Source organism: Sorex araneus, chromosome 3, assembly GCF_027595985.1.
Source record: "Sorex araneus isolate mSorAra2 chromosome 3, mSorAra2.pri, whole genome shotgun sequence".
NCBI classification, from domain to species: Eukaryota; Metazoa; Chordata; class Mammalia; order Eulipotyphla; family Soricidae; genus Sorex; species Sorex araneus.
The window spans coordinates 200,945,521-200,971,115 of record NC_073304.1 but is presented as its reverse complement, the minus strand read 5'-3'; the positions used below and the strand labels follow the sequence as shown (position 1 = coordinate 200,971,115).

Here is a 25,595-nt window from a genome sequence, read left to right as displayed (position 1 = left end):
CCTGAGCTTTTTGTAAGGCACAATAAGCAAACCTGTTGTTTGACCCAGAGACACTGTCTCTACTTCTGTTTGAACATCCTTGATAAGTCAGTTTCTCTGCTAATGAGATGAGCAGAAACAGAGGAGAGGCTGGAGTGCGGTCTCCCAGCAAACCTGTTCTCCTCACATTCACTGAGACGGTTATGGAAATAGGTTCTACGTTCCAACATGGAAAAACTCGCCCTGGCAGGTTTCAAGAGGAAAGAACAGTGGCGGCTCTCAGTCAGAAATTTAACAATATGAGAGGGAATGTCTGAGGGAGACTGGTGGTCACTAACATAAAGAAAGACCATCAATGCCGGGATGAACTCAGCCAAGGGAGCACGTGGGCAGCAATGCGGTCTCTTTCTGTCCTGCCCCAAGATTTAGAGCCCCCTGGTGGCCACATCTGGAGGCTCAGAGGCTGCTAGAGCTGCTCTGGGATAGCTCATTCTTTTTATCTCATTCCCCCACTTTAATCTGGTGCCACTTGTTCCCTCTGCACACCTAGGAATGTGATGGTCCACTTCCAGCCCTTCCTCTCCTGTTCAGTCTTCCTTGACCCACCGGTTGCACACACATTCTTCCAGACCTCTGTGCAGCCTGCCTGCTGAGTCCATCTTCGTCTTGTTCCTTTGTTCCTTGCAGGGAGAAAGTTAGAGTGTCCAAGTCTCCGCTTTCCACCAAGAGTAGAACTTCAGCTCACTGAAAGGTTCCCTGGGAGCCCCTTTGTTTGCCTTATCCTTGTTGGAGGACAGAAGCAAGGAGCATCTTTATTTCCTACAGCTGGTGGCAAACCACCACAAATCTCCTGACTTGAACCAACCTTTTCTTTTGCCACTTTTGTTTTTGGGCCATATCCAGAGATGCCTAGGGTTCCTGCTGGCTCTGCACTCAGGAATTCCTCCTAGAAGTGCTTGAGGCCTATATGGGGTGCTGGGGATTGAACCCAGGTCAACTGTGTTCAAGGCAAATACCCTTCCCACTGTGCTATCTCTCCAGCCCTTCTTTGGCAGTTTGAAGGTCCAAGTTTGAAAGTCTCAGAGGACTAAAAACAAGATACTGGGGCCAGGGATAGAATTCAGGGATCAAGGTGCTTGCTTTGCATGTGGATGACCCCACCTGGTTCCCGGACATTACAGAGTGCCCCCAGAGCTGTCAGGAGTGATTCCTGAGCACAGAGGCCCAGTGCATGGCTGAGAGCCTGCAGGTGCTCATGAATGCAAATCCCCGGGGTCGCTTCAGCATCTGTGTGGAGCGATCCTGGAAGCTCTGCTGTGTTTGTTTCCACCGCTGAGAGAGTCATTTCCAGCCACAGTGCAGACAGGGGTGCAGCCTCTGGTGAGCCCCACATCAAAGGATTGCCACCATCAGGAAGAGAGTGTTTGGTTATCGAAACATACACATCAAAGAAGGGGAGGTGGGTAGGGAGTTAAAAAAAAGAGATGTAAAACTTTAACAGAAAATAAAAACCATTCATCTGATATTCTATTGGCATACTCCTTTTTTAAAAGGATGGAAAGAGGGTCCAAGAAACAGTACAGTGGTAGGCTGACCTAGGTTCAATTCCTAGCACCCTATGTGGTCTCTTGAGCACTGTCAGTAGTGAGTCCTGAATGCAGAGCCAGGAGTAAGCCCTGAGCACTGTGAGTGTGGCCCAAATATCGCCCTTTAAAGAAAAGAAGGAAAAAGGATGACCCTCTACAAGGTTCCATATGTTCCTGGGGCAAGGGCTGGGATTCAGAGGGAGGGCACATACCTGACATGCGTGAGGTCTGTCCATCCTGGCATCATCCATCCCTGATACCACACCCTGTCCACACCCAGCACCACTGTGTGTGGCACCCACAATAATCAACAATCCTGAGTCAGGGATGGGGCCCAGCAGCAGAGCAGTTGCTTCGCATATTTGAGGCCCTGGGTTCCGCCCCAGGCTCTGCTCCCCACCCCAAATGTCCCTGAATGGTCTGAGACCCATATTTTCCTCACCACCTGTGCTTTGCTGTCCTTGACAGGCCCAGCATGTGGGTGCCTGGAGCTGTGGCACAGCTGCTGCCTCTGCCCGAGACCCCCCATAGTACTTGACCCCTCACTTCTCTGCTCAAAAATCCCCTTGACCTGGGGCCTTCGCTGTCCACCTTCTGAAGTTCCACCCACACCATCTCCCCTTCAGCTCTTCAGTTCCTCCTGGTACCAATCCCCATCTGATTTATAAAGATTTGCTTGTGCTCTGGGCTCCATGGCCCAAGCCCTTGTAAGGTGCATCCATGAGGCCAGGGGCCCATCACAGTGCCTATACCTTAGAGAGACTAGGAAATCCTTGCTGGGCCTCAAGAGAACAGGGCCTTAGGCACTTGCCTTGTGTCCTGCTGCCCCCAGTTCAAATCCCCCAAATCCCCAAATCCACTATATTCCCTGAGCATCACTAGGAGTCACTTCTGACCACAGAGCGAGGAAAAGGCCCTGAGGACTGCTGGGTGGGTATAGCTCAACTCTCACCCCCAATCTTTGATGAACAGCAGCACTGCTGTGGCCAGAGGTGAGGGACTGATGGACAGTCCACCTGGAGGAGCTATGTGGTTAGAAGGAGGGATGGACCAAGCTCTCCAGAAAAAGTGGGGACGGTAGGAGCCAGCGTGATAGCACAGCAGGCAAGGTCCCTGGCATCCCCTTTGGTCCCCCTAGCACCGCCAGGGGTGATTCCTAAGTGCAGAGTCAGGAGTAAGCCCTGAGCACAGTGGTTATGTGGCCCCCAAAGAAATAAAAGAGTGAAGATTATGGCACATACAGGGGGTGCTGGGAGAGATGCTGAAAGCTAGGAACCACTGAGCCCTGAGTCCTGGGGTGTGGGAAAGTCTCAGTAGGAAGGGTCCTTTGGCGGCTTCTCTGGGTCTACTCACCTCCTCTGACAGTGCTCACCAATCTTGGAGAGATAGTACAGCTACGTAAGGCCTTACACATGCTCCCCCGCCTCCGTTCTACCCCCAGCACCCTGAGCCCCACCCAGAGGGATCTTTGAGTACCATAGGGTGTGACCCCCCCAAAAAAGTTGAGGGTCTTCTCTCTCCCATTCTCTAGAAGCCAGCACTGGCCGGCCCGCGGACTCCGCGGCAGTCCGCCTGGAAGGGTTAACGGGGAGTGTTTGTAGCAGCCGCGGTCTCCAAGGAGCGCAGAGCCGGGAGAGGCCGCGCCAGCTCCGAGGGCCGGCGCGGGTGGGCGGCCGCGGGACCCGCAGATCTGGGGGGCAGAGGAGAGTCCTCGCCGCCACCGGTCCCCGAGGGCTGGACTCCCAGCCTCCGCGCAGCCCGAGAGCGAGGCCGCTGCCCCGCTTCCAAGTAGGGAAAGTTCTGGCGGGACTGAGGAATGCGCGGGGCGGGTGCCCGGCCTGTCCCGGCGGCGGCGGCGCCGAGCGGCCAGCGGCACGGCCAGGTCTGGGCCCCCAGCGGGTAGCGGGGAGCCCACTCCCCCGCCCCGCATCGGGGAGGACCAGCTAAGACCCAGCAGGGGGCAGGCGCGGCCACCACCCTCCTCCCCCCGCGCCATGTCCCAGCAGCGGGGGCGCGACGGGGGCAGGCGGACTCCGGTGCGCAGCATCCGGCTCTTCAGGTCCAGCGAGCACTACCTGGAGGCTATGAAGGAGGACCTGGCCGAGTGGCTGCGGGGACTCTACGGGCTGGACATCGACGCGGCCAACTTCCTGCAGGTGTTGGAGACGGGCCTGGTGCTGTGCCGCCACGCCAACGCCGTCACCGAGGCGGCCCTGGCCTTCCTGGCCACCGCGCCCGCCCGAGCGCGCAGGCTCCCCTTGCCACGGGCGGGGGTGCCCTGCAACGAGGCCGCCCAGCCCGGCACCTTCCAGGCGCGGGACAACGTCTCCAACTTCATCCAGTGGTGTCGCAAGGAGATGGGGATCCAAGGTAACCAGCCTGCATCCTGACTTGCTGGGGTGCCCAGGGCTTCAGTCCGTCTCCCAGGTTTGCCCGGGGCCAGCTCAGGGCCCGGGTCCCCTGACGCCTCCCCTTTCATTCACTCTCTGGGCTGCGTGCGCTCTTCATTCATCGCCTGCGGAGGGCGGAGCTGGGGGAGAAACTAGAGCCCGGAACACTAGGGCAGTGTTTCCCCTGAAGCGGGGGACACTGACCTGAGGGACAGTCCAGTGGGTAGCGTGTTTGCCTTGCCCTCGGCTGACCGGGTTCCGTCCCTAGCCCTCCTTACGAGGTCCTGGAGCCTGCCAGGAGTGACCCCTGAGTGTGCAGAGCCAGGAGTAGTAAGCCCTGAGGATAGCCAGGTGTGACCCAAAACCAAAGGAAAAACCAAAGTGGGGACAATTTCTCCGGAGGGGGCACTAGAACCACAGGGGGGCAGGGGTCATCTTTAGTGCAGTTGTGGGGGGGGACACTTTGTTCCTTTCTGTGGGGGCACATGTCTAACTTGAGGCTTACCCCTGGCTCTGCACTCAGGGATCACTCCTGGTGGGACCTGGGATGGAGCGGGATCAGCCTTGTGCAAACACCCGACTTGATGTGCTTTCTGGCCCAACAATTTTTTCCTTCTTTTTCTGAAAAGGGGGCATTAGCCCCAATAAGCTGAGGTTTGTCTGGTCTAGGAGAGACAGATGAGAACAGACATCTGCAACGAGAAAAGCTTGAAGAGGCCAAGTGGGAAGTGGAGAAGCAATGCGCTCCCTAGTGCAGCGACAGTCCCGAGGGCAGGGTGTTTGCAAGCGGGGGCTGACTTGGCTTCTGTCCTGGCACCACCTGTGGTCCCCTGAGCCCTGCAGGAGTCAGAATCCCCACCCAGAGCTGCCCCAGGGGGCTGCAGGGCCAGGGAAAGGTTGGAGCTTGGGGCACAGGCTCGGTGGCGGCCACGCTGGGGTTTGGGAGCGGCAGGTCAACCTCCTCCCCTGCCCGCAGCCAGGCTCGCCCCTCGGCTTCGCTGAGATCGTCGCCTCTCCCGCCTCCCCACCCCTCGGCTTGCTGCCAGGGCGCCCTCAGCTCAGTTATGCCCAGACCCCTCGTGGGGTTGGTGGTTAAGATCTGAGACCCACATCGGGGCTTTCTCGCTGCGGTGTGTGTGTGTGGAAGGGGGTGGTGGGCGGGCAAGGGGTCCCGGGCCGGCAGGGTCTTAGTCTGCGCTGCCCGCCCGGCCCCTCCCCCGCTGGCCAGAGGTGCTGATGTTCGAGACGGAGGACTTGGTTCTGCGCAAGAACGTGCGGAACGTGGTGCTGTGTCTGCTGGAGCTGGGCCGCCGCGCCTGGCGCTTCGGGGTGGCGGCCCCCACGCTCGTGCATCTGGAGCAGGAGATCGACGAGGAGCTGAGGCGAGAGCTGGCCCTGCCCCCACCCGACCCGCCGCCGCCCGCGCCCCCCGTGCGCCGGCCCTGCCACTTCCGCAACCTGGACCAGATGGTGAGCGGCTCCCTTCTCCCTCCCGCCCCACTTTTTTTTTTTTTTTTTTGCTTTTGGGCCACACTCCTCGGTGGTGCTCTGGGTTTAAGCCTGTCTCTGTGCGTAGGGAGGCTCTGTGCCTGGTGAGGCCCAGGGACCATATGGGGTTCCGGGGATTGAACCCAGATCGGCCCTGCGCAAGTCAAACACCCTACCCCTTGTCCTATCTATCGCTAGGGCACCGAGCCCCATCTGCTTCTTCATTTTAATTTTGGTTTTGGGGGCCGCATCCAGCGATGCCCAGGGCTAACTACAAGCACTCAGGGATCACTCCTGGTTGTGCTCAGGGGATTGTATGGAGTTCTAGGGATTGAACCGGGTCAGCTGTGCAAGGCAAGTGCTGGAGGCCCTGAGCCCCACCTTCTTGAGCTGTGGCCCCCTCCCAAACTCACCAGGAGTGCTGAGTCAGGCCACCCCCTCCCCCCAGGCCTCCACCCTCAGCACTCAGGCTGTGGATCGCCAGCATTTTCTTTTACCTTTTGGAGTTTTTCGGCCACACCTGGTGGTATATCTGGGATTAGTCCTGGCAGCGCTCAGCGGACCATGCATTGCTGGGGGCTGGGTCTCCAGCACAGCAAGCACTTATTTGAGACCTTTGAACCATTACCCCACCCCAACAGCCCTCTCTTTTGTTACTAATCCAGTACGCAGCCCCTCCTGGCTGAGGACTGAAGAACTCAGGCTCCTGCCCTGGGTTCACGTCTTTGTTCCACTGCTTTGTCTCTGTGATTCTGGGCACCGAGCTGGTGGTTCCTCTGTGCTGGTGGTTCTTTTATCTGTAGGAAGCTGGAGAGGCATAGTGACCTAGCACCTTCCACGCCGGGTCACAGTGTCCGGAGTGAGGCGGTGCTTCCTGTGAATGAACCCATTTCCCCACAGAGCAGTCAGACTTGGGGTGTTTTCTGTGGGGGAGGCCAGGGCTCTCCCGTAAGCCACATCCTGGTGTGCAGGGAAATTTCTTTACCTGCCCAAAGCCAGGAGCAGGAGCCCATTGGGGTCCACAGACTGCTGTCCTCACCCTTATGCTCTTATGAGGGGACACTCCAGGTCCCTCTCTCGGGGTCAGGGAGTGAGATGAAAGGGCTGCGGCACAAGCCTGGTGAACTCAATCCCCAGCACCACATGGACCCCCCCCCTCGCACCCATGGGTGTTGCCTGAGTGACACATGGCACTGTGGGCTGAACACTGGCCCCCCAGGCTCCTTAGCTATTCTGAGCACTCCTTGGGGAGCCCCTAAGTCTTTTCTGCTCACTGCCCAGCCCCCAGCTCTGACCACTGCAGATGCTCCAGGCTGGTTCTGGGGGTGGGCAGGCCCCCACTGCACTGGGCCCAGCCTGCTGGGAGCTGGGGTGCCTGGGCACAGGGTTCTGAGCCGCTGCCCACTGCCTGCAGGTCCAGCGCCTTGTGAGCCGCTGCACGTGCCCCGTGCAGTTCCCCATGGTCAAGGAGTCTGAGGGCAGGTACCGCGTGGGGGACTCCAACACCCTCATCTTCATCCGGGTAAGTCACAGGAGAGCACTGGAGGCTTTGGGGTTGGCAGAACAGGGTTTTGTTCTGTGGGACCCTGCCCAGGCCCAGGGCAAGGGTAGCAAGTCACTATTCACCTACAATGTATTGGGCCCAGGGGCTTCCCCCCACCTACACACACACACACACACACACACACACACACACACACACACACACACGCACACACACACATTGCTGGAGAATTCTAGAAGATTCCTTGCAAAGTTAGTCAGCCTATCCTCCCCTCCCATTAAGGCAGACAGAGCCCCTCAACCCTCTGCCCTCAGCTCAGCTTCCTGCCCCAGGAATTAGGGGTGGGGGTGACTCCCACTCTCCATCTCCCATTCACCCACTGGCTGGGTCAGAGATGGGAGCCTGAGCACCCTAAGAGTGTGTTCAGTTGGAACCCCCAAACACATACACCCCAGAGCACGCCCCTGGCACTCCTGGCTGGGTGAGCTGCAGACGTGCCTTTTAGACATGGCCTGTGTCTGGGGTGTGGCCAGCAGTTGGGGGCCAGGCCAGGCCCTTGCCCTGAGCACAGGGGCATGGGAATAAAGTGGAAAGAACCATGTGGGGCCTCACCCAGACTGGAAGCCGACCACAACCCCATGAGAAAGGAAGCAGCGGGACTTGGGGCCTAATTGTTTATTTTTGAGTCACACCTAGCGGTGCTCAGGGTTTACTCCTGGCTCTGTGCTCAGCGGACTCTAAGGGCTACTGGGGATAGTCTGGGTCAGCTGTGTGCAAGACAAGGACCCTACCCCCTGTACTATCTCTCTGGCCCTTGAGGCCCCACTTTTCACCTGAGGATATTGAAGCCCGGGGGGGGGGGGATGATTATGAACTCAAATCCCCAGGGTACCCACATTTCAGATACACAAACACACATCCATCCACACACATTCACACAGTTCACTCCCCACGCGTAAAATCACTCATCCATGCTCACATAGTCACTCACACACTCAGACACACACACACACACACACACACACACACACACTGCAAGATAATCACTCACGTGCTCACACACACATACATACTCACACACTCTCATACACACTCACACACAGGCAAAGCTGGGGCCTGAATGTTCCAGCACGTGCAGCTGGGAACCCTGCACGGGGCAGGGAGTGCTGTGATGCCATCAGATCCCAGGCCTTGTGATGGGGCCACTTCACCAGCCCCGCCTCCACCCGACAACTTGAGTTAGGAAGACTCAGGCTGTGGAATCCACGCATGCCCAGCTGCAGTGGTCCACATGGACGCGCTCCCGCCCTCAAACTTCCCCCTGCGCCCTGCAGATCCTGCGGAACCACGTGATGGTGCGCATCGGGGGCGGCTGGGACACTCTTGGCCACTACCTGGACAAACACGACCCGTGCCGGTGCACGTCGCTCTGTGAGTCCTCTCACGTGGGCTGTGGGTGGTGGGGGGAGGGGCCAGGAACAGAGGCAGGATATGGGTGGGTCTGATGGAGATGAAGCTAATGCAGAAGCTACAGACCCCGCAAGCTGGGCAGCCACGGTGCTATCCCAATAGTAGCCAGAAGATGGCACTAAACATACAGAGAATCGGCATTTGGGCACCATGTCTCAGATCTGGCTCTTCTGTGCACCCGCGCTGAGTATGACCCAGAGGGGGCTTACTTGTTTGGGATTTGGATATATAATCCAAAAAAAGCTGTGAATATAACCTGGGTTTTCCGCATGCAAAGCGCGTCCCAGCCCTTTGAAGTACAGTCCCAGCCCCCTGGAGCGGTGGTGGCAGCAGCTTTTCCCTTAAGCTCCATCAGCACTTCAAGTCACCCTAAGACCAGAGCATTAGTACAGCCAGTAGCACACTTGCTTTGCATGAGGCTTACCAGGGTTCAATCCCTGGCACCCCATATGGTCCCCTGAGCCCCTCCAGGAATGATTCCTGAGTGCAGAGCCAAAGTTAAACCATGAGCATGGCTGGGTGTGGAAAAAAAAAAAAGAAGAGAAAGTGTGGGCTTGCAATGTACACTACCCACCCCCTCCTATCAGGACACTGGGGAGCTGTCACCACCAGCCCCACTCACTGTCTGTGCTGTGGGGGGAGAGAGCTGTGGGCCTGACTCACGTCTCCTCATCTCTGTAGCACACAAGACCGGCAGCTTCCTGAGGCCCCCAGCTGCACTGGTGCAGCATGAAGTGAGGGTGCAGGATGGCCCCTGGCAGCACCAGCCCACCATGACCGTCAGCCGATCCCAGAGCCCCCTGCCCCCTGTGGACTGGGAGACTTACACCTCTTCTGGCCGGAAGCTCAGAGCCCCAGCGTCCCCTGTCCCCAGACCCTGCAGTGCCCGGGGAGAAGGGGCAGAAGAAGGCAGAAGGTACAGAGGAGGGGCGGGGGGCTGCCTCTCCCTCCCCTGGGGATGGGGGCCTGACCCTGTTGGTAAGAGCACAGGTGTCAGCACCGAGGCTGCCCCACCTCCTTCCACTTCACAGGGGAGGCTGAAGGAACACCCCTAAAGGGAGCACGGGGTCCCCCACTGCGGGCTGCCTCACCCCAGCACAGATGAGATTTCCCCCTGGGAGTGGTGCCTGTGATTGTGGGGTCCCTCGTAGGCTGGATCAACGCTGTGCTGCCTGCCATGGGGGACACAGAGGGGAGAACTGGGGTGTGTCCCAAGGAACAGGAAGTCCTCCCCCACCCTCCCCTTTCCAGGAGCCCTGGGACTGGCAGCACTTCAATTGATTCTCTTTTCCAGGAACCAAGTGTCCTTCACCCCCTCTTGGAAGCCGCTGCCGGCGGGGCGCAGCCCACCCAGACCCCAATCTTCACCCACCCCTCGGCGCCTAGGCCCAGGGGGCACATCTTCAGGGAGGAGAGAGGACAGAGGCCTCCCTGAACCTACCTGGGGACGGACTTGCACGGGTGGGGTCCCTGAGGAGGCAGCCAGCCGGGGAACCCACTCCAGGACCCCGATGCCTCAGACACTCCAGGCCCCCGCAGCCACCGCCCGAGGGACACCGGCAAGGAGGGCCCCCAGTCCCTGCTGCCTGGGGAGGCCAAGGGTGGTCCAGGCTGCACGTCCTCAGCTGGGGGAGCCTGCATGTCTCCGCTCTCCATCTCAGATCCCAGTGCGGCTGCCCCCCACTCGTACCCCCACCCCGGGAGGCACCGCCCGTGGAGCCTCCACACCGCTGCAGCCACCAGAACCGGACAGTGAGCCATTTCTGTTGAGGGCCAGCCATGGGGGCCAGCCTGAGTCCCCGCCCAGGAACTGTGTTGAGGGAGGGAGGCAAGAGGACCAGCAGGGGGACATGTGGGTAAGCAAGAACTCTGGGGAGCCCTGCGGCTGGGGTCCCCCTGAGCAAGAGGGGCACTCCTCATCACTGGTCGGCAACCACAGGCTCGAGAATCTGTCCACCAGCCTGGAAATGCTGAGGGTGGGAGAGGCCCGTCCACAGGACTCGGGGTCCCCATTTGTCCCGCGCAGCGGTGTCTATGTCCCCAGCCTGGGTGGACGGTGGGCCAAGCCTGGGGGTCCCTATGACAGAGTCATACGAGAACTGTCTCAGGGGCCCCCACCCCTCCTCAAAGTGGACCTGAGAGCCTGGTGGACTGCCCCTCGAGGTTCCCTAAAGCTGACCGGTATCCCCAACCCAGGAAGTCCAACAGAAAAATCAGGAGACCGAGAGGGTGCATCTGGGGCCAAGGGGGCCCCGAATTCCAGGGGTGCCAGGAGGAGGGATTCTCCTCTGGGGGCCCAAGGCTGCCCATCCCCTTCTGTGTCGGCTGGGGAGACCCCCACTCCGTTCCCCTCAGACTCCAGCCCCGATAAAGCCAGAACCAGTGCAGGCAAGGGCCGGAGAATGCTCCGGAAGCCACAGAGGATCCCGTCCATCTACAAGCTGAAGCTCAGGCCCCGGATTCGGCCCCGCAGAGACCATAGGCCAGAGCAGCGGCCTTCCCGGATCCCCAGACCACTGGCCTACCTCCACCTGGGACCAGCCAGGGCACCCACCAGACCCAGAAAGGCGAGAGCCGCGCTGGGTGCCTGGGCAGCAGGTGGAGGGCAGGGCAGGGAAGAGGAGCAGGGGAGGGCAGGGAGCCAGCCTGCAGCCCCTCTGGAGCGCAGCCCCCAGTCTGGGGAGGAGTGCAGGCTTCCCGAGCAGCATGACCCCACCCCAGGCCCCGCTGAAGAGGAGTCGTGGGTCTGAGCACAGGCTTCTCATCCCCCTTGGCAGCAAAGAGAACCCAGAACCTGAGCCCCTCCTGTCCCCACATCCCCCGCAGGGGGGCCCTCCAGATGCAGGGACAGAGACGGTTCCTCCCCAGTGCCAGCTGCTCAGCCGAGCAAAGGGCAGCCCAGGACTGCAGCCACAGGGCAGTCAGCCACCGGCATCCCACTGCTCCAGCTCCCCAAAGCCCAGCCCCTGTCCCGTTAGTAAAGTCCATGCAGGTCTGCTCTGAGCCTCTCTCTGTGTCTCTCGGGCTGGGCTGGTGAAGAAGAGCCCCCCACCCGCAGGCGTCTCCCCACTGCAAGGAGACGGGGTGAAGGGGAGGGAGTCAGGGAGTTCAGATGGAGTTCAGATGCTGGGGTTCAGATGGAAGCAGCCAAGTGCTTCCTCTCTGGAACGCTCTGGCATGTCAGCACCACGGGCAGCGCCCAAGGCCCTCCCAGGCGGGATGGAGCTGGCAGGGTGGGAAGGAAAGTGGCCTGGTCTGTCCCCAGGACCACACAGAGGCGGGGGACACGGATGCATGAGCTGGGGCTGAGCCCCGCTGTCACCCCCAGTTCCTGAGGCAGCGTCAGGGCAAGGCCTGGCTTCCCCAGGGGTGGGGTGGGGAGGGTTCTGACCAGGGTCGGGGCTGTGGAGAGGCCCGTCCCAGGCTCCTCCCAGGTTCTCTCCTCTTAGGGCAGTGCTCCGAGGGGAGCTAAGGCAGGCAGATCACATCCGTCCCCTCAGCAGCAGGAACGGAGCCGACACCTTGATACAGAAACGAGGGAAAACACTCCCTGATTTTTAATCTGACTTCTGGTCACAGGCGACGGGCGTCACGCGCACTTCCAGACCCTGTGGTGGGGACAGGAGCGGGTTCAGAAAGGACAGAGACTGGGGGTGGGGCGGGGAGGGACTCCAAATCAAAGCCAGGGCGGGTGTGGAGGGCTGGCCAGGCAATACATTCCAATGGCCCCCAGACGGGCGGCCAGAGGCCTGGGGCCTGCACCCCTACCTCCGGTGTGCCTCAGAACTGGGGGGTCACAGTGTTGGGGTGGGGGAAGACGCTGCCCTCACCCCACCCACCCCCAAAGACCTGTGGGTAGTGGCACAGGGGATACAGGCCCTCTCTCGGACCCTCCCAGCCACTTCAGTGTGGGGAAGGGGAGCCGCTGCCTCTGTTTCAGAGGGGCTCAGAGAGGGCAGGCCACTTGCCCAGAGTCACAGGGCACAGCGGGGACTAGAACCCGGGACGAGTGGACCTCATCACCACAGGGCTCCGCCGCTGGTGCAGGGGCTGACCGTGGGGGAGCAGAAGTAGAACAAGGGTGCCCTCTGCGGGGAGGGCAGCTGGACAGGACCCTCCCCCCCAGCCTCTGTGCTCAGGGCTACCTGTTTCCTGGCCTGGAATCCGAGAAGTGGGGGTGTTCTCAGGTGCCCACTTCTAACAAGGGACCTGGTCATCCTCTCCGCAGCCCAGGGCAGGAGGCAGGAGGGGACACATACCATGTCTGCTGCCTTCTAAGCCCCCCCAGTAACTCCTCAGGCCACTCTTAGTAGCTTCGTTACGTTTGTTATTTCTAAATCGTACAAAACTGACAGTGATCAGCTCCGGTGACGAGAGGTAGAGACCGGCCAGTGGGGCAGCCGGAGAATGTGGGGCGGAGTGGGTCGGGACTGGGGGCTGGGGGGCTGGGCATCAGATCCTGAGCGCCTCCATCAAGGGGTGGGGCTGCGGGCTGTCCCCCCAAACACAGGGAGCCCCATGTTCTCTTCCTGCTCTACCTCCCCTCCCAGGTTACCTGAGATTCAGGCAGGTCCTGGGGCTGTCAGACTGATGGGGGGACAATTATTCCTAAGACAACCCTGCCATCTGTTCCCCAAACCCAACAGCCCCCTGATCTGGCCGATTACTCAATGCAGGAGAGAATAAGGGGCTGGAAACTGGGTTCGTGTGTGCGGGGTACACCAATCCTTTGGGAGAGTCCCTCTGCTCCTGGGGTGGGGGGTCCCCAGGGGTGACCTGGCTTTTGGGAGTGGGGGGCAACCGGCAGGGACGAACCACCGAGTTAAGGCTGGAAGGTAGGTTGTTGTGTCTCTGGGGGCTGCCGGGCAGGGGAGGTCTCCCTGAAAACGAGGGGGCGCTCAGCTTTCTCCCCCTGGCGGATCAGGGACCTCGACCCTCGGGGCCGGGTGGTAGTCCTTGAACCCCCGCCTCTCTCTGCCCTGTGCCGTGGTGGTACCGAGGCCAGGAGGGGGCGCTCCCGAAGCGGCCAGGATCTGCGCCGGGCCTGGGGAGGAGGAAATGAGCCCTATGAGAGCGGAGCTGGGGCGGGGCGGGCCGGAGAGGGCGCGAGGGCTGAGACCCACAGACGCGGGGGGCGGACGCGGGGCGGTGAGACACTCTCCGGGGCAGACGCACGGGGGTGGGGGCGGGGGCCGGGCAGCACCCTCGCCCACTGCCAATCCCCGCAGGCTGCTGTGGGGCCCGGGCGGGGCGCGGCTTTCCCGTGGCCTCGGCCCTTCTCCAGGCGGCGTGCGGCTGCCCGGGGGCGGTGAGGGGGCGCACGCGCCCCTCCGGCTTGGGTGGGGGGTGGGGTGGCCGGGGCGGGTCACATGATGGCGCAGCGGTTGCGGCGCAGCGCGCCCTGGAAGCGCAGGGCCGCGTGCACGTGCTTGCAGCGGGCGCAGCCGACGCTCTTGAGCAGCTCGCTGAAGAGCAGCAGGATGTGCCAGTTGTACTTGGCCGAGCACTCCACGTAGCCGCACTTCCACGTCTTGCGCACCAGGTGGGACACGTTCCAGCGCGGGATCACGCGTCCGCGCTGCAGGTCCCGCTTGTTACCCACGATGATGATGGGCGTCTCGGAGGTGCCGATCACCCTGCGGGGCGAGGTGGGGGGGGGCGGTCTCAGAGCTCCACCAGTCTCGTCACCCATGGGCTTGGAGAAGAGCATCAGTTCCGGGTGCAGCCCTACAGCCCCTGACAAGTAGGTTATAATCTCTTACTGACGTAACGGGTGCAGAAGTGGGTTTTACTAGGACTGGAGAGATAGCACAGAGGGTAGGGCGTGTTTGCCTTGCACGCAGCCAACCCGAGTTCGATCCTGGGCATCATGGGGTCCCCCTGAGCACCGCCATGTGTGCCCCAACCCCGCAAAAAAAAAAACAGTAGTACTGTCACCCCATTGCACAAATGAGGAAACTTGAGGCAGGCTAACTGGGGTGAAACATGCAGCTGCGTGGCCTCAGGAATTTTTCCCAGAGTGGCGATATAAACCACTGTATGAGACTAGCCACGCTGTGGTAAGGCGTCCAACCTGTGTATGAGAAATGGCCAATGAAATGGTGTGTGCCACGCCAGTCTGAGCACATAAGCGGAGGCTTCTCCTGCTGCACCCATGGAAGGAGGGAGGGTGCTTTGAGCCTCACCTGGTCTCTAGGATCTGCTGGCGGATGGTCTTGACGTACTCGAAGCTGTCAAAGCAGCAGATGTCGTACACCAGGATGTAGGCGTGGACGCTTCGGAGTCCCCTGCAGCAGGCATCTGCCCACTCCTGCAACAGCCCAGCAGTAGGCACCGTCAGAGGAGACAGGGGGCGCTGGGGTGCTGGGCGGGCAGCACTCTCACCGGCCACTGCATCCTATGCTTCTCGTATTCCCTAGGTCCATGGTGTATGTTAGGGGCACTGAGCTGCAACCCCCACCCCCAGGCCAGGTTGCCTGACCTCGAAGAGCACTGCACTGCCCTGTACACAGGTGGAGCGGAGGCCTGCCCGTTCCACTGGGTCCCGCATGCATCCGTCCATCCCCACATATATCTGTCTCTGCATACATCCGTCCTTCTCTGCATGCGTCTCTCAGTCCCTGTGTACTACATCCATTCTTCCCTGCACGTCTGTCCCTCCAGTCATTTGCTTCACAGTACATTCATGAAGTGCCTCCAAGAGCCTGGCCTGATCTAGTTATTGGAGCTATTGAAATCCTATCTCCGGAGGTTCTGCCCAAATTCTTACTTCTCCAAGAAGCCTCCAAGCATGTAGGGGACTTTTCCCTGCATCAGCTGCGTTTCCAGAATCTTTTCTTTGTACCTTGGTCAAAGCTGTTTCCAGTTCCACTTCCCCAGTTCTGCTGCTGGCTCCCAAAAGAGCCAGAGCCGATCGTTTGTTTTTATAAACCTGCTCCTGTCACCCCCTACTACATTGGAATCATACTCGGAAGGTTCCTGTAGGTTTACCAGAGGCTCTTAAAGGGCAGCCCCCTGCCCCAGGAGCTCTCCCTGGTGCTGAACCCCACACCTTGCTTGCCCTGGCTCACTGCCTCAGACTGCTCCCTGCCAGGATGGCCCAGGGTGCAGTGCGATAAGACGAAGGCTGAGACCGGGAAGACTGAGGCGGGGATGCCCAGCAGGGGCTGATGGAGGGGGCGGAGGGTTGTGCGCTTCCTGAATGCTCCTGGCAAATTCTCAGGGAGGGGCTGCAGCTACAGATAAATAGGCCCCTGGAAGGCTGAGTGCACTAAAAGAAGTTCCTGAAGAGATTAATTAGCTCATTAACCTGCCAGCAGATGGCAGTTCCAAGAGCCGCTGAAGGCGGCCAGAGTGTGGAATTAAGGGGTCACTGAAGTGGGGGAGGCCTTGCCTCCAAGGACAAGAGGGGGACACAGGGACTCCTCCCAGGGCCCCCCATCAAAGACAAGAAGGGAGCCCTGCGTGTCTCCCACACCAGCTGCCACGTGGAGCTGGGCGGGCTAAGGCCTGCAGGAGGCCCTGCAGCTGGTTCTGGGCCAGAATACACAGCCCACCGCAGCGCGGAGCGCTCCAGGGAGATGATGTGGCATCTCTCCTTTGTGCTGAGGTTTAGCTTGGGTGTCGGAAAACTGGAGCCATAGGAAACCATTAATTGCCTATCGGCCGGGGAACTGCATTCTGTTGGCCATAGCGACCTCATGAACTGGGGGCCCACATGTGTCTGTGTCCCTCATCCTCCAGCAAGGAGTGTCAATGGCGGGAAATGAAAGGGTGTGGTCTGGGGTCAGGGAGGGGCTTCTTCCTGTCTTCCGGCTCTCTGGCCCTTCCCCCCAAATGTGGCCTTCTTGAGGGGGGACCTCAGGACTGCATCCACAGGGCGAGGGTGAAGTCTGCTCAAGGGCTGGCTGTACCTTCAGCCCTCACTAAGGGAGAGAGCAAGCCAGCTTGTTTTCCTTCCACTTTGCTCTGAACGGGGCGCCACATGGTAGAAGACCCTCTGCATCCAGGCGAAGGATGATTGGAAACTGAGTCTGGTTCTAAATTCCCAGGAGCAGTGGGGAGGCTCTGCTGCCCACCCCCTGCCTTCAGTTCCCTTCCCTGTGCCGAGATGGGGGCAGGCAGGAGCAGCAGCTGAGACCCAAAGCCGGAGCTGCCACACTCTCTCTCTCAGGCTGCATCTCATCTGGTGTTGGGAAAATTTTCTTTTCAGGAGGAACCTGGATTTTATATTTGACCTTTGAGGTTTGCAGGGTCTCTTCTTGGCAAATCTCTGCTCAAAGTCCCTTATTAGTGTTCCCGGAGAGAAGTCTTAAACATCCCGGAGGGTCCAAGATTCAGGGTTAATTGGATGGAAAAGGCATTAACAGTTGTCAAATAAGTATACTATAAAGGCCTTCTAGCAGACGCAGAGATGCTGAGCTTTACCCCTCATCAGAGAAACAAAGAAAAACCACAAGATTACTCTTTCCCAACAAGCCGGGAGAAGCCCTGAAGCTGGACAACATGGTCTAATGGCTAGGCTTCAGGGAAACAAGTGATCAGGGGCATGAAATGGGCTGTGTCGGGGCTGGAGCAGTAGCACAGCGGGTAGGGCATTTGCCTTGCACATGGCCAACTTGGGTTCGATTCCCAGCATCCCATATGGTCCCCCGAGCACTACCAGGAGGAGTAATTCCTGAGTGCATGAGCCAGGAGTAACCCCTGTGCATCATCAGATGTGACCCAAAAAGAAAAAAAAAAGGCTGTGTCATTGAGAGGGAAGGGAGTGTCGGCCATCTGCAAACCCCCAGTTCCTCTACCTTTCACACTCGCAAAACTATTTCCAGGAACTCATTCACAGAAACACCTTCCCATGCACAAAAACTCACTGCACAAGAGTCCTGGCTGGGGCAGGGAGACAGCCTAGGATGAGAAATGCATCCCCGTCCGTGCTCGGGAGCAGGTGCTCCATGAGACAGCTCTCCCCTGGAAGGAATCGGCAAGATCTCTAGGTGATAATGCTAAGTCATAAACACAAAGGGTAGAACAGCACTGCCGCTGAACATAAGGGGGTGAAGTGAGGCTTTCTGATCTGCCCGCCGGCAGGCTGACCATGAGCGAGGCACAGGGGCCGAGCTGCAGAGGGCCAGCAGGCACGGGGCAAGGCTGGGGAGCGGCTCCTCTTGCAGCACAGTTTAGCTATTCCAAAGCTGACACTAAATTTAAAGCAAATGCACAACGGAACGTGGAAAGACTAAAAAGCTCAGTGTGGGGGGCAGATAGCACTCCAGGCAGGAGAGGGGAGGTTGTGCTGTCCCCCACCCTGAGATGGCTGCCTCTGTGGGTACTCCTGTACCTGACCATCCTGCTGGAGGCTTCCTGCAGTGAGCGCTGGGCCAAGAGCTCAGCCTCTCCTTGCAGGCCCCAAGGGGAAAAGGAGAGGAGTCCTTATCCTGGACAGCTGTGGGGAGGGGCACCCCCACTCAGGGGCCAGCTCAACGGACCAGACTGGGGGGAGAACAAAGACCTCAGCAAAAGGCCTTACTGGGGTCTTCATCTGGGGAACATCCTTTGCTGCCCCCTCCCCAGAGGCCATGGGGTGAGGATGGCAGCCACAGCAGGTGGGACTCAGGAGAGTGATGGGTGTCTGCACAGCCTTACCCTGTCTGCCTCTTACTTGATGCCTGGCCTCCTGGGACACCCCTGGCTCTGCACCTGATCTCTGCTCAGGGCTGCCTGAGATCCCCATGTCTCCCCTGATCTCTGCCGTGAGAACCACAGAACATTTCCCTTCTCAGTCGCTGGGTTCCTTCAGAGCAGACTGCACCTCTGATTCAAGCACTAATCTCTCCCACAGAGCCTGGAGAGGGGACAGCTGCTCCCCCGGCCCCCACCCCCACCCCGCCCCGTGGTCCCCTACCTGCAGCGTGTTGACAGGGAAGGCGCTGATGGGTGGGAAGTCGAGGATCTGGAGGTCGTGCACGTGGCCGTTCATGACGACGGCGGGCAGGTAGAGGCGGCGGGCGGTGGTGGGCACGCAGACCTCGCTGAACTCGTTGTACAGGAACTGGCGCACGATGGCACTCTTGCCCACGCCTCGCGCCCCCAGCACGGCCACCCGGTAGGTGGAGACCATGCCTCCCGCCCCGCTCCGCCGCCCTGTCCTCGCCGCTGCCTGGGGCCCCCCCGGGCTGCATATTCCAGGGGCTGGGGGCTCAGCCACCGTCAGGACCAATCATTGCTGCCCTTGCTGGCTCTGGGCCTTCTGCGGCCTCCACCTGGGCTGTGGGGACAAGAGGGGGACTTGATGGGGTGGCTCTCCTCTGCTCTAGTTCCCGGACTCGGCAGCAGCTGGCCCGGCCCCTTGGGATGCCTTCCCTTTCCCAGGATCCTGGTCCTACCACCCTCAGTCTCTCCATATCCTTTCTGCCCTTCATTACGTGCCCTCTTGGTCCTCGTCCCTAAAGGAGCAGCTTCAGGGCAGAGAGAGAGGAAAGTGTTTCCAGACTGCCCTTCCCCACAGAGCCAGGGACAAGGCCGTCACTCCTGAGGGCCTTGGCCTCCTCCCCCTGGGGGGCCCGGGGTGAGCACCTCAGTGTGGGTCCAGGCGGTGGAATCCTTTGCCAGACAGGCCTGACAAAAGCTTCTCCTCCCTGGCTGCAGTCAGCACATGCCCCAGTGCCATCTCCCAGTTCCCAAGTGCCCCGGTGAGGAGGTCTGGACTAGCTGCCCTCTGGAGAGGAGGCTCTGGGGCACACTCTCCTTGTATGCCTGCTTGCTCTCGTGTCTCTACAGCCAACCTACAGAACAGGGATCCCACTTGGGAGAGAAGTGCTGAGGAAGACCTGTGCGCCACGGGGCCAGGGAGACGACAGCGAGTAGGGCACTTGCCTTGCATGTGGCCGACTTGGGTTCAATCTTCAGCACAGAGCTGGGGCTAATCCCTGAGCACAGCTGGGTGGCTGGGAATGGCCACTGGCCTTGTCTCCCTGGGGCTCTGGGGTGGTGGTGGTGCAGACCCCGGGCCTGGTAGGCCCCAGAGCTCAGTGCCCGGGAAAAGGTCTGCCCCAGGGTGGGACCTGGCTGTGGGGTCACACGCTCCTGCCCTTCTCAGTCTTTGTGACTTTGGGTATTTCCCAGCTGCAGGTCAGTCTACAAATCACCGGCCTGCCTGGGTATAAAGTGGGGGTTCCTATCTCCTCTTGCAGATAATCCCAGTGAATCCCTCCAGGAGGCGCCTTCTCCTCCTGTTGGGAATGATGGCCAGGGCGATGAGGGCGTGAGCGAGGCCTTCTGTCCAGGACTCTGCAGGAGAAGGGTACCCGTGCTGGGTAAGCAGGACCCAGGCAGACCCTGTGTGTGTCACGTGCTCTTTCTGTGGGTCCGGTGGGCAGCCAAGCCCCCTCAGCCAACCTGAGCTGGCTGGAGGCCAAGTATCCTGGGTCTGTGCACTCCCAATGCCACGGTCCCAATAGGGCTCAATCCCCATGGCTTGGTGCCTAGCTCTGACCCTAAAGAGCAACCTTGGACATGGGGGTGGTGGGGTGGTACGGTGTTCCGAGGTTGGCCTCAGGGTGATGCCCAGTCAAGAGCGGGCACTGTTATGCACCATCTTAATGACACCTGCCAGCAGCGCATGTGTGCACACGCACTTGTGTATGTGCATGCACGTGAGTGTGTGATATTCTGCTCCTCATTTTAGCACTGGTTTAAGACACCCCCAACCAGAGGCTTTGGGAAGTGAAGCCCACGCAGCCAGCTGTGCTATGGAGATCAGACCCCGATCTCCTCCTGGCACTATGCAGTGGCTTTCCCCAACAGGTGTTTTTCCACTTCTGGAGACTCGGCAGAAAACGCTGGTTCCCAACGCAGCAAATCCCCGGCCGCTGGGCCCCAGGCATCCCCAGCACCATGCGGCTTGGCTTTGGGGTTAATTACATAACCATCTGGAGCAGGTGGGGAGGGGGCATCCTGGGGAGAAGGGCAAGGATGGCCAGAAGACCCCCGCCCCTGACCCTTCTTTGGGTGTGGCCACTGTGAGGATGTGCTCTACCTGCAGATCCTCCCAGAACATGCAGGCACCCCACTCCCTGCCCGGAAACCAGCCCTTCGGGGAAGAGCTAGGGACATAAAAGCAAGGCAGAGCGCTGGAGCCAGGGAGGGGGTGCCAGAGGTCCCTGGGCCCGGTCCAGTCTCCTGGCACTCAGCAGGCCCTAGTGTGGCTCCATTCCTGACTCAGGTGCTCGTTGGCCACGCTCGCGCCCACCCGCTCTTCCCAGGCAAAGGCCCTGATCCTGTTTATGAATCCAGCAAGGCCAGTGGGGTGGGGGAGCGGAAGGGGGTGTCCGAAACAGCAGGCCCACCCCCCAGCTCTCCCTCCCCAAGGCCTGCGCTCTGCAGTGAGTCTGCAGACTGGGCCGGTGGCTGGCGAGATACCGGGGGTGGGGGCAGCCTCCTGGTCCCCTCCAGTTCGTCTGGCCACCTGAGTTCCTGCCCCAGACCCGGCGGTGGGGGTGTCCTCTGCGGTCCCTGGGCCGGGTCCCACGTCTGCCCGCCGTCCGTGCCCACCACGCTCAAGTGGGAGGCGATGGGCGGGGGCGTTGGGGGATGCGGGGCTCCCCGTGACCTGATTGGCAGGAGTTTGGGGGGGGTGCCGGAGCTCAGGCTGCTCTCCGCCTCCGACACCGTGCAGACACCCCCACCCCCTCCATGCAGCCCCAGCTCTCACGTGGCCGCCCCGCGACGCTTCCCCGCCCGCCCGGCGGCCCCCTCCTCCCAGCTCGCCCGGACGCCCCCGGTCCGGGTCGGGACCCCGCACCCAGCGCCCCGCGCCCGCCGCTTACCCGGAGCCGTCGCTAGCTGCTCCCCGTCCTGCTGGCCGGCCGGCGGGGCCGCGCTCCCCCCGGGCTCCGGCGCGGCCCCCGGCTCCCCGGCCCGGGGGGAGGGAGGTGGGGGCGCCGCCGGCTGCCCAGGCGGGGCGCGCGGGGCGGGCGCGGGGGGCAGGTGCGGCCGCGGGGGAAGGACGCGCCGGCCGGGCTCTGGCTCCGAGCGCGCCGCGCGCTCCGCCGGCCGAGGGAGCGGGGGCCGCGCGGGGGGCGGGGCCGGCGGTGCAGCGCGGGGTCCCTGCGCCCGACGGATTCTCGGGGCGGCCCGGCCCGGCCGCGACCGTCTCGCGGCGACCTTCACCTCGCTCCCGAGCCACTTTCCCGGCCGTGTTTTCAGCTCTGACCTGGATGGTGGGGTGAAAGGGACCCCAAGGGGCCTTGGAGCTTTCCGCTTCACTCCATATCCCCCCTCCCCATCTCCTCGCCCCGCACCCCAACTTTCCTTTCTGGGTGTCTCTTCTGACCTCCCGGTCCAGGCCGTTCCTGGGGGGCGCCCACTGTGTCCCCTCCCCCCCACCCGGAGGACCGCAAGCCGATCTCCCCGATGTGTCCCCGCGGCAGCGACAGGCGGGCCCACCATGCTGCTATCTCCAGCCAGCGGGTGACCCCCACACCCCTAAATGTAGTGTCTTTCGGGACTGGGGGATGGGGAGGTGGCCGCATCCGCGAGGGCAGAGGACAGCCACCCAGGAATTATTCTAAGCCTGATTCTCAGCGCAACAGCTAGTTTGAGCGAGTTCTGGGGGCCAGACAACGTGCTCCTCACTTCCCTGCCACCCTCAGTTTTGAGCCTTTGAATTCGCTGGGGTGCATCTTCTCCGTGAGCTCGCCGAGGTGGGGAGAACCGAGGTGGCTAAAGTGCAACATGTGCACAGAAAACTGGGAGTCCCTAGCCATAGGGTTTCTAGTCCAAAGGGGGCGCGCAGGGTGATGGGGCAGCCGCAAGGAGCAAACACAACGCAGAGCCCAGGTTCTGCGGGGCAGGGGTGGACCCAGGAGTTAGTGGAGTCTGTGGCTTCAGAGGCAGCGGCTTTAAAGGACAGAGTGAGAGAAGTTGGGGGGCAATTACAGAGGCTTGAAGAAGGGGTGCAGGAATCACACAGGAGCCCAGCGGGCTGGAAGCAGGGTGAGAGGCAGCTGAGAGGTTGGTTGAGGTGACCTGACAAACGTGTAATGGCCAGGTAAGGAGTCAGGGTCCAGCCCTGTGTGGACACCGCAGGGCTTGCAGGCAGGCAGCAACTTGGGCAGAGATGCATTTGTGATACCCCCAAGGCTGGGGGCAGCAGTGGGCAACAGCTGGGAAGGATCCAGGGACTTACCCCCCCAGGGCCCCCCAAGTCCCCAATTAGGGACCCCACAAGGCCGCTACCAGCCTTCCTCTTCCTTTGGCACTCTGCCTTTGGGGCCCTCCTTGTCCTGCCCAGACCAAAGGCATAACTCATAACTCATGGTAATGAGTCCGGTTAACTTGACATCGAGTCACCAAAACTCTCAGGACCCTGCTGCCTTACCTATGAGATGAGAACAGTTGTCCCCAGAAAGGAAGTCCTCCCAGCAAATTATGTCTCAAAGCTTTGATTTTCACACCTTTCACGGACATACACAGCCTTTTCGAGGTGACTGACCACCACCCTGACAAAGTGTTTCTTCTGGGTGTGCTCCCAGGGGTGGGGGCATGAGGCTGACCAGGCCACAGCAAGCAGCAGACACAAGGCAGAGAAAGGGAGTTTCTCCCTGAGCACCATGTGTGGTGGGGGCAGGGAGAATCAAGTGTATACACCTAGAGCCTCCTAACCAGCTTGTTTTGGGCCACACTCGAGCTGACTCTTGGCTCGGGGCTCAGGGGTCACTCCTGGTGGTGCTCAGCAGACCGTGTGTGGTGCTGGGGCTTCTACCTGGGCTGGCCAAGTGCAAGGCAAGCACCTTATCCCCTGTGCTGTCTCTCTCTCTCTTTCTGGCCTGGAAGCAATTTTTTTTTTTTTTTTTTGCTTTTTTGGGTCTCACCTGATGATGCTCAGGGGACCATATGGGATGCTGGGAATCGAACTCGGGTCGGCTGCGTGCAAGGCAAACGCCCTACCCGCTGTGCTATCGCTCCAGCCCTGAAGCAACTATTTTTATAGAAAAGTAAACAGCCACAGTAGTAATATAAGATGCAAAACGTCTGGATTTGATTAGTTAGGTCATTTGAGTTTGCTGAGAGTCACTTTGGACTGTGCACCTCTAGGGGCCCATCCACTCCGCCCTATTATTAGGATAGCCTTAGTGAAGGATGGCCTTTCGAGGCCCTAACTTGGACCTGTCTGTCCTTGCACCTTGGGTCGAGCTAAGGAGCAAGCTCAGGCTCCAGGGCAGTGGACATGTGGACCCACCTACAGCATCTGAGGCCCAGACATGGAGTGGGACAGAACGGGCATGTTGCCAAATGCACCCACAGTGAGCCCTGCTGAGCTTGCAGAAGCTGTCTGGCCAGATCCAGGAGGCAGGAAGCCTGGGAGGAGAGGGGGAGGGTCAGCCCAAGGCCATACTGGAATCTGGTCCTCTAACACCTTCTACTGAGGAGCAGGGGCAGGGGGACTGGAGCTCTCAGAATGGTCCTGTCTCCAAGCTAGATTTTTCAAAGTGAAGACCATTTGGGTCTGACCAACCCCCAAATTAGCTTCCGAGTTGGCAGCATCAAGAGCGGCAGGGCAAAAGCTAAACGAGAAACTGAAACGGCAAGTTGGGAGCCAACTCGGAAACTTTTCAAGAAAAATCCTTGTTGCTAATAACATGTCTGGGGGCTGGTTGGGATTCTAGGATTAGTGTTCGGGAGATAGAATGGGTAACAACGGGGGAGGTGTGATCTTTCCCAAGTGCCACACCAGGTATTAAAATAAACAGACTCTTGCCTCCTGGAGCTGGGGGTGGCAGGAAAAGAAATCTGGGTCCAAGCAAAATCAGAAAAAGCATCAAGGCATGGAGTGGAAGTAGGAAGGCTCAAACCAGGGCGTCCCCAGCTGTTCCTGGCTGCAGAAACCACACACCTTAAGATCTAGTATGTCTGGGTTACCCCTCTGGGGACAGAGGATCTCAGGTGGGAGAGTGGAGAGGCCCAGGTGCACCCTTTGGGCACTGAACTTAAGAGTTTCCGGGGGGCTTGGCAAGGTGAGGTTTGCCATTGTCTGGCAGGAGTGCAGAGGGTGAAGCAGACTTATGACAGAACTTTCAGAGGCAAGGAGGGGGAGGTAGGAGCTTAGAAGTACGGCCACAGAGAGTTATGGGCTTTGCCTGAAAAATGGCTGCCCCAACTCAAGGGACGGGACTGCAGTAGAGCAAGTAGGCCGACGGGTCAGTCTTGGATTTTTGGCCCCTGGTGCATTCCATGAACACTCAGGGAGGTTTCAAATGTGGACTCTGCAAACACCACTGACTAGCTGAGCAAAATCAGCTGCCTTTGGGGGAAAGCTCTCAGGATATTATTGCACCTAAGCTGACAGCCTCTGTCTTCTGGATTTCATGTCCAAACCAGCTCGGTTTCAGTAAGGCGCATCCCCAGTCCTTATCAGAGCTTCCTTGCTGAACCTCACCAACCAGGCCCAGCCTGGCCCATTCCTATTCAGGTGTTGGTCCTAGCATAGCTTGGGTAACAATCGCCCAGTCATAAGAGTGAAAATTCTCCCTAGCTGCCCAAAGGCAATTTATTTATTCATGGTGTCTGGCCATCCCAGTTAGAGCAGCTACTGTGCTAATAAGCACCTATGTGCGTGTTCCACTCAGCATGTTCTAGTGGCGAGATAGGGCAAAGGCATTTGGTGTGTACCCTCAGCCACCTTGGACCACTCTGGACCAGGGAGTCTCTGGAGGTTGTCTGCGCCTCACCCCCAGGGATGGGGCCTCCTAGACCAGTTTTCCACCTGTTCAGAGTGTGGGTCACTGCCAGGCCTCAGGAGTGACAAGCACTGAGTCGTTGGGGGTCCCGTTTTCCCTCCCAGTCCCCCAATAAATGCAGGTGAGTAGATTTGAAGACTGTTTACGGCAGCACTAACTCCACTCGATAACATTCCGGGTGACCAAGAGCCTCTGTGAGGGACAGAGTTCTTCCTTGGCCCACCTTCATTTCATGGGGCTGAGACCCAGGGGAGATGGAGGCCTCTGGAGCCAAGTTCTACCAGCACAGTGAACGCCCACCCCTCCCATGGCCAGCTGGGCTGAGTCTTTGAGGCAGCTCTGGAAACAATGCACATGCCACCAACTTTATTTTGTGTAAATGAGTTTATTGACTAAGACACAAGGTCAAGCTTCCCCCAATCCTCCCTCCCCCCCACCCAGA

At 59.8% G+C, this 25,595-nt stretch overlaps 2 protein-coding genes across 2 annotated transcripts; one reads left to right on the top strand and one right to left on the bottom strand.

Annotated features, from left to right (window-relative positions):
* The first annotated feature begins 3,559 nt into the window (after positions 1 to 3,559).
* GAS2L2 (growth arrest specific 2 like 2) lies at positions 3,560 to 11,364 on the top strand. The gene is made up of 6 exons (XM_055132224.1): positions 3,560 to 3,935; positions 5,184 to 5,425; positions 6,858 to 6,965; positions 8,282 to 8,378; positions 9,099 to 9,333; positions 9,712 to 11,364. Exons 1-6 carry the CDS (start codon positions 3,560 to 3,562, stop codon positions 11,165 to 11,167), a joined length of 2,514 nt encoding a protein of 837 aa, XP_054988199.1. The 3' UTR covers positions 11,168 to 11,364.
* A 579-nt stretch (positions 11,365 to 11,943) lies between these two features.
* RASL10B (RAS like family 10 member B) lies at positions 11,944 to 21,400 on the bottom strand. Its single transcript, XM_055131974.1, has 4 exons — positions 21,242 to 21,400; positions 18,319 to 18,681; positions 14,603 to 14,727; positions 11,944 to 14,053 (listed from the first exon to the last, which is right to left on the bottom strand). The coding sequence occupies exons 2-4, from the start codon at positions 18,532 to 18,534 to the stop codon at positions 13,783 to 13,785; spliced, it is 612 nt and encodes a 203-aa protein (XP_054987949.1). The 5' UTR covers positions 18,535 to 18,681; positions 21,242 to 21,400; the 3' UTR covers positions 11,944 to 13,782.
* Positions 21,401 to 25,595: the final 4,195 nt, after the last annotated feature.

Coding starts and splice junctions, on each gene's coding strand:
- GAS2L2 (XM_055132224.1), top strand. CDS start 3,560: ATGTCCCAGCAGCGGGGGCGCGACGGGGGCAGGCGGACTCCGGTGCGC. Junction 5,426..6,857: donor TCCGCAACCTGGACCAGATG/GTGAGCGGCTCC, acceptor CACTGCCTGCAG/GTCCAGCGCCTTGTGAGCCG. Junction 6,966..8,281: donor ACACCCTCATCTTCATCCGG/GTAAGTCACAGG, acceptor TGCGCCCTGCAG/ATCCTGCGGAACCACGTGAT.
- RASL10B (XM_055131974.1), bottom strand. CDS start 18,534: ATGGTCTCCACCTACCGGGTGGCCGTGCTGGGGGCGCGAGGCGTGGGC. Junction 14,728..18,318: donor TCCCTGTCAACACGCTGCAG/GTAGGGGACCAC, acceptor GGGCTGTTGCAG/GAGTGGGCAGATGCCTGCTG. Junction 14,054..14,602: donor CAGCAGATCCTAGAGACCAG/GTGAGGCTCAAA, acceptor CTCGCCCCGCAG/GGTGATCGGCACCTCCGAGA.